We start from the raw sequence: 8,074 nt of genomic DNA, 5'->3' as shown, positions 1-8,074 counted from the left end.
TACAAATACATCTCTCTGTAGCTGGCTCATTACTGGCATTAGCCGCCCTCTGCTGCCCCCTACTGTTACACATTAAAAACCCAAGCTGCTGTTACCTTTCGTAGTAGTAAAATGTTCTGCCTCGGAGCAGGTAACACTGGTTATACAGCCTGGAATACAAACTGCATATTGACCATCACAAATTTATATAATGTTGATGGTGAACATGAAAAGAGTCACATACACATACAAGCATGTTATCTTTGTGTGTGTGATCCATGTGCACTGTTCACATCAAGGGAGAAATAATCCTCCTTTGAATTTGAATTAAAAGTTTATAAATTGCTAAATAAAAGATATAGATTTCTGAGGGGGAAACTATTATTTATTAAATGTGGCTTGATTGTGTAATGTACTGTTGTTTTTTTACCCAACGGAATTAAAGGTTCAGTGAGTAGATTTTAGTGACATCTAGTGGTGAAGTTGCATGTTGCAGCTGAATACCCCTCACCTCACCCTCCCGCTTCGAACATGAGAGAGAACCTGTGGTAGTCTTCAGTTGTCATAAAAACTCAAAAGGTGTTTAGTTTTTCCAGTTTAGCCTACTGTAAAAAAAACATGGCGGCCACCATAGAGACGAAGGATGTAAAATTATCCATCACAATCCATCCTAAATGTTTTCAACAATGTTCAAACCCAGTGTGAATTTTATTCAAGGTAAAGGGACGTTTCATTTTGGTCGCCCTTTAATTCCATCATATCCTCTTTACCCACGGCTTTGTCTGCCTCCACTACAATTTCAAACAACGTATGACGAAGAAAAACACACAGCGGCTGTTTTTTCCTTCCATTGTTTCTATTGGTTACTCGTAGTGGAGCACGATTATTACTTGCTGCGTAACGTGAATTAGTCTTCACTACATTAAGCCATGAACACGATTTGTCCTGTTGATTTTCATCAGCAACGGTGGTGAAGACAAGAACTCCCATGATCCCACGCCGCTTCACATCATCATGCTAGGTCTTAGTGTTAGGGTTGTTACTGTTGATTGAGAGACTGCTTGCTGAAAAGTTGCATATTGTACGTTCAAAACTTCAGTATGTTGGATCTCCCCGTCACCTCTGAAGTCAGTGTTTGGTTTGTGCCTTCTGGGCTACTGTAGAAACATGGCAGTGCAACATGGCAGACTCCATGGCAGAGAGGCTTATTCACAATTCAAAATGTCAAATTATTAAATACACAATTATGACTCTTATATTCCATTTCTGATGGTACTCTCCTTACTCCTGCAAAATAGACCTTCAAAATGTTACATCGCTTCCTGAGTTTAGTTACGTTTTCCTGTTATTATACATACGTCCTGTTTTATTTAGTTTACATACCCTGTGTCTCATTTCAGCCACCTCAAAGTTATTGTTCTTCTTTCTTGTACATCATTGCATATTTCTTAAAGAATCTGCATAAAATTAAACGACGTCAAACCAGCTGGCCTTCTCGTGGGTCACTTTTCCCAGTTGGTTGTCGGGTCTTGACTGCAGCAGTGACTTCGTAAAGTCAACCAACTGTACTCTGTATAAACTAAAAAACCTGAGTTGAAGGAGGAAATTATTAAAGGATCTGACTTTAAAATTAATTCTGAATAGGTTAAAAACTCTAAATGTACATTATTTCTTTTATAACTAAACTGTGAGACAGGAGCTAAGTCACCTCACTTCTGCTGCTATGATCTGAACTGTGATCGACTTTGTTGCCGCACTAATAACTTGGCTGACTGTTTTGACAAAAGTAATATTTCTTATTGTCTCTAAACTCGAGAAATAAAAAATCTATTTCATTTGAACACTGGCTTTCACACGTATTGCCCAGTAACACTGCTTTATTTATTTTGAAAACACATACAAACTGATGGCAGATAAACTCAACAGCTACACTAAGTAGTAGCGATTCATAAAAATAACTAAACCATTTGCTCATCAACTCGCAATAATAGTCCAGCCCATGCAAAGGCACACTGATCATCATTGTGCAGCAGATCCCGCTCCGTTTCCCCTCAGCTCTGCGGCGTAGGTTGCTTATTAATCACTAAATGCCAGTGTTCTGCTCTCCTGGGGAATTCACAGCAGGACTGGCCCTTACGCACTGCAGCAGGTAGCATGTTGTCAGTTTTTATGAGGTAATGGACACCATGTTGTTTGGACTCAGGATCTCAATCCAGTAGCCGTCAGGGTCCTGTATGAAGGCCAAGCCTTTCATTTTACCTAAGAAAAAAATAAGGGAAGGACAATTATTTGTGAATATATGTAAGATTTCCATCATGATGCATCCTAATCATAGCACGGGTGAAATGACAAAGATTCATCCATTTCATCTATAAACCTAATGTTCACCAATGCTTCACATCTTACCATCATCTGGCTTCTTGACAAACGTGACTCCTTGTTCTTCAAACAACTTGCAGGCTGCAGAGACGTCAGGAACGGCGATTCCAATGTGTCCTGTTGAATGTGAGGTAGACTGAGACTCAGAACTCTAAATCCAGACAACAGCTCCACATATCCTCACTTTGCTTTATGAGCTGATACATTAACATAAACGTCAACAGTTTAAAAAAACGATAACTGGCAGGTGAATTGGTACTGTGGATGAATTTTTAAAGAGAGATTTAAAATTAGAATGACACTTAATAGAGCGCATACCTTAACCAAGGCCCAACAGTTCCCTTATGAAACCACATTTAAATTCTCTAGATTTTGATTTGGATCTGCAAGTGTATAAACTCATTAATATCAGTTTTCATCTATATCTATGAATTATTCTCTGAGAAATCAAGGACAATGTTGAACGCCTTATCTTGTCCAACCCTCCACAAAACGTAGTTTTTACATAATCCTTCTAACTATCAATAAAACAGAGGAAAATATAACCTCCTTGGCAGATGTATATATGTATGTGTTACTATTACACACATATATATATATATATATATATATACATACAAGAAGTGTGTTTAGTAATATTACTGTGTTGTAATACTGTATTGTTGCAATATATACAATATATTGCATGCTTTCATGGAAAATTACATTTGAGACTCAATGCTGTTGTGTGTATGCTATTGCACCAATATTCTGTGAATGATCTGAGACTATGGCAGTGTAGTATTGCACTACACATGATGATGAAAATATCTTTAACTCACTCAACCTCTGACATTCCATGACCCCCTTGTATAGTTCTATTGATCCTAAGTGTACAAGAAGCAACCAATCTTACCAAAGCCACGTGGATCAGAGTTCCCATTGTGATAAGACAGACTCTCATCAGCCTCAGAGCCCCAGTTACTGACAGACAGGAGAAAGAGGTGAGAGAGGACATGAGGAGAAGAAGTGAATAAATTATTATACATTTTTAATTACTTGCAACACTAACTATAACTTAAAAAGCAGATTTCAAAATATTACACCATCTGTGCACTGATGGGACATACATGCAAAAAGTAAAATATACATTTTTTTTATGTACAGATGGTTATTTTGATAATTTCATGCCCTTATCACACAGCTTTAACTCTAGGATGTTGACCCTCACTGTGTCAGCTCAATGGTGGCTCTTCTGGAGAAGGTCCAGGCCGTCTGCTCCTTCATGTCTGTAGGAATATCCTTCTTGTCCTCGTAGCCCAAGAAGAAGAGAGAGAAACGCATGGCAGGGAAGTCAAACTTTTGCAGGAGCCTGCAAGAATTTACACACCAGAGAGAAAAACCTCACTTTAGTCCTGGCTATGAATGAGAAAGTGCCTTGACCACACACACACGCACACACAACTGTGTGAAAAATGTATTCTGTAAAATCTTATTTAGTTGCAATAACCAGAACAGATCGATTTAAACTTCAACAAACTGAGTTCCACTCTAATACTCACGTCATGCCGAGGATTCTGGTGTAGAAATCCAAGGATTTAATGGGATCTTTGACTCGCAGCATAGTTTGCTGCATCATGAAATCCTAGAAATGCAAGGACAGAACTTTACACACACACATACAGTCACATTGTAATAAAATATACAGTAATGATGATAGTCAATCACTTAAATTACAAGGTGATATCTTATTGTTTCTCAAAATTCTCAAATATGGTTCATGTGGTGACAGTAGAAGGCCTGAACACGAGCACTAATGGACAAGTCTTCCGAGAAAAAAAGGAAAAAAATGAAGCAGTGAATTGAAATGAGCTGCACCACAGTGCAATAGAAACAGTGGTGAGTAATTTGTGAGCATTGCTGGTTAGCCACAGCCCAAACAGGAAACAAGTGTGGGTAATCAGCCACATTGTTGTTGCACATTTACACATCAACTTTATGAGCAATTAGATTGTCCATGAACAATCTAGACCCTGCTACCACAGTGGAAAACAGAATATAATGACATGTTTGATGAATGGAAATACAATGGAGATAGTGGTGTAGGGATGGGATTTTATCAATATTAAAACTGATGCTGCTTATCGATACCTTTTCAATACTATTATTGATACATCTCTATAGTTGTGATTGTCTCAATATGGATTTGACACTTATTCAGTTTAGGCTGGGGAGTGGGGAGGGAGGATACAAGGCAGTTAGGTCCAATGTGCGTCTTCCCTAATCCTGGAGCCGGGGCAGTAATGATGTAACCATGGCTGGCTGCATAGCGGAAACCCTGAACGTAACATAAATAACAGGCTTATCAAGATTTTGATACTGACCAATGAGAAACTGGTACCAATTTAGTACCAGTTCTCCATACCCCTCCCCTAAAAAGTAGTAGTATGGGGATAGTTATCACTGTATGATATTCTTGTGTTAGAAAGTGCAACACGTCTGTTTGCAGGGAGAGAGGATCCGTCTCACTGTGTTGTCTGTCCCTGGATTCCAGCAAAGGAACATTTGTATCTTTGCACTAACTCTTAAAAAGGGATTTTAGCTAAACGGCACCTCAGGGCGACCGAGAGCACATGATCGCCTCATGTGTTTGAGCTACAGAGCAGCCAGTGTTTCAGACTCATTAGATCAGGTCTGTTCAGATAAGTAACTTCCTTATTGTCTGGGAAACAATTACGTTTTACAAGCTGAGGTCTGATGTCGTCGTAAAATTTATACTATACTGTAATTGGACACATTTTACTAAAAGCAATCCACAAACACTAAAAAATGGTGACAGCATCACCTTGCCTTCACAACTGATTGTTGCTTTTAAGATGCAGATAACAAGCACAGGATCTAATGTTGTCATTGGTGAGAAGTGTCAAAACTAGAGCAATGTAACATAATGCAGCTAGCATGTTGACAATTAGATGAAACCAGTTCTAAAGTGTATGAGAAATAAACTTCTGGTGTGTGTTTCCCAGTCGAGTGTTATCTCTGTGGCAAGCAACTCTTCCCCTTCCCCGGGCCCTTCCTCTAAACACTGTCAGGTTGTCTACATGTCCATAGAAACTCACTCAACTGGCAAAATCCATTACTTCTGCAAAAGATGCAAAACCTCCAAACCAGTTTGAGTGGTCTCTGTAAACAGTGCTATGGAATCTTACTTTTCTCAGGTCAAGTGAGAACAAATATGAACTTCGACCTGACAATCTGACTGAACTTCTGCAGCACACAGACGTGTTAACACATTCCACAAAGTCTTCAGCCTGCACTTCAACAGATGTGAATGAATATTCACAGAAACCGGTTCCAGTGGACCTAGGGTCAAGTTTGTCGAACAATGGCCTACAGAATCTCCAGGTCGTGTGCAGCCAGTCTGATAGCTAATGATTAAGAGACAGTAATAACAAGAGGTGGTTTATGGGTCATTCTGTGTCAAATCATCACACTTTTGGGATGAACCATTGCAGTTTTGAACTTTTTGGGCCTCTGTGACATTGACTGGCAAAGTATCTCCTTCAATATATTTAACAGAGAGAGGTTAAACAGTATATGATCCTCAACATAAAAAAGAACAGGATTATGAGTGATTGTAACAGTTAATGTTCAATTACAAGAAAAATAACTAAATCTTAAAATTAGTGAAAGTTTCACCAAAGTTATGAAAGACGTATGGAAAGTGGAGGGTGCATCTATCGCCTGTGTTTTCCATAGTTTGAATATGAATCTAATACTACAAGTCTAGATTGCAGTATATCCTTGTGTTTTTACTGTCTATGCATAGTGCTGACTATAAGGGGCGGGTCCAATGGGAATTGGCCTCAGCTGAAATTTGATTGGTCCCAGAAGTGCCCCTCTCCTGTGAGTAATCTCTTTTTTAATACACATAATACTGTTATTAATTGTTATTATACATCTGTATAATAAAATATAAATATCACATTTTGTTAAGAATTATAATTAAGTTTTTTCAGCAGACAAAGTGCTTGAAAAAAAGCTGACAGTAAACAAGGAATGACTTAAAAGGGCATCACACTGAATCAGGAATGCTGCATGGATGGTTGATATACAACTGGCCCCTCTGGGCAAATTGTGGCCCCCCGATTTAGAAACAGCCTAGACCCGCCCCTGGCACAGTACGGGAGGTTTGATCAGGACTTTAAAAAGGACACACGTGGAGGAGACTTGTTTCTAAAAGCTGCACACTGCTCCACCAGAGGCGGTATGAGTCAGTGAAGTGGACATGTTGCCTTCAGCTCCTCGCTCCTCTGCACACCTGAGCTAATCCCAGGTGTGACCGCGCCTAAATACCGACTCTGCTCGGCACAGTGCGGTATCCACGCGAGAGCTAAAGTTGAACAGTGAGAGCAGCTAGCTTCCAGCAGCTTGTAATAAACCCTGGAACGTTTATATCAACGCTGAACCCACCGGACGCGTTGACAGACATGTTGAGCATAAAGCTGATGACTTGTCACCGCGGTACTGATGTGCGGCTGAGCGGAGGACCTTAACACCTGTTATCGGACATGTGACTGTCCGATAATAGACGCATAGCCGAGTCGCTGGCCTAGTTTGACAGAGTCTAGCAGAAGTTGAGTCCAGATCTGAGACAGGAAGTCTCTTACCTTAGTGATCGAGTCTCCATCTTTACAAGCTGCAGCCACCGCATCGTCTGTCATACCTTTGTCGCTCATTTTCTCTGAATGACGCTAGTTAGCAGACCGGAGGCAGCTCTACTGAAGAGAGAGAGAGAGAGAGAGAGGGAGAGAGAGAGGGGTTCAACACACAGAGCTTCCGCTACGAGCTTTCAAAAATAAAAGGCATTACACAACAGCGTATCAGCGTATCATATCAGCGTTGGTCCACATTATGTCAAAAATAATCTTATACCAACTAAGGGTAGGAAGTGTAAACATTTTTAAAATTTCAAATATTTCACTAACATAAGAAAAAATAAAAAGTAGAACATTAAAACCTTCTGATATCTAAAATATAAATATCTAGAAGAATAAAAAACCCAAAACAGACAGTGTTTTACATTAACAGACATGAGTTGGCACCATATAAATATATGAAACATCATAAATAGCTACTAAAAACAATATAAATATAAAGAAAATTATAACCCACATTATAAGGCCAGTGCTTTAATAACTGGTGTCCCATATGAATATTATATTCTAGCATTGGCAGGGACAATTTTACTTTGACCCTGGCTAGATTGTTTTGAAGTTTCAATACTGTCTGTACTAGGTTCGTGTATTTTTCCTCATCATCTCATTTTCTCTCTTTTTTTTTTCTTCCAGATGGACAACTCCTCTTGTTTTTCCTTTACTTTCATTTTCAATTCAAACTTTCAGAATAATACAGAATACATAGTGGCTTTTTCTTTTTCAACTGTCTCCAATTCAAAGAATCTCGTGATAGGTTGATTTTCTTGTATCGTGAACACTGTTGATAATATAAAAATTTGGTCAGCAAATTCCTTGTTCCTAAATGATCTTTACCCCGTACCAGTGTTTTGTTTGTGAAACCAGGTCAAAGGTTTTCTACCAGTTTGTCAAGTTTTATTTTGAACAAAAAGAAACACCGGAAGTGCCACTTTATCAGTTGGTCAGACAAGGCTTATTATTATGTAATCAAGGAAGTTTGCTTTTGAATCCACTATGTGATTATTACATTGTATATTTGC

At 39.0% G+C, this 8,074-nt stretch overlaps 1 protein-coding gene across 1 annotated transcript; it reads right to left on the bottom strand.

The window, feature by feature from the left end:
• Positions 1 to 1,809: 1,809 nt before the first annotated feature.
• Positions 1,810 to 7,165, bottom strand: LOC118113565 (lactoylglutathione lyase). Its single transcript, XM_035163394.2, has 6 exons — positions 7,008 to 7,165; positions 3,900 to 3,982; positions 3,569 to 3,709; positions 3,254 to 3,321; positions 2,386 to 2,475; positions 1,810 to 2,238 (listed from the first exon to the last, which is right to left on the bottom strand). The coding sequence occupies exons 1-6, from the start codon at positions 7,074 to 7,076 to the stop codon at positions 2,147 to 2,149; spliced, it is 543 nt and encodes a 180-aa protein (XP_035019285.1). The 5' UTR covers positions 7,077 to 7,165; the 3' UTR covers positions 1,810 to 2,146.
• Between the last annotated feature and the right edge of the window lie 909 nt (positions 7,166 to 8,074).

This window comes from Hippoglossus stenolepis, chromosome 1, assembly GCF_022539355.2.
Source record: "Hippoglossus stenolepis isolate QCI-W04-F060 chromosome 1, HSTE1.2, whole genome shotgun sequence".
Taxonomy (NCBI): domain Eukaryota; kingdom Metazoa; phylum Chordata; class Actinopteri; order Pleuronectiformes; family Pleuronectidae; genus Hippoglossus; species Hippoglossus stenolepis.
Note: the sequence above shows the minus strand (reverse complement) of the source record. Positions and strands in the feature narration are given on the sequence as shown.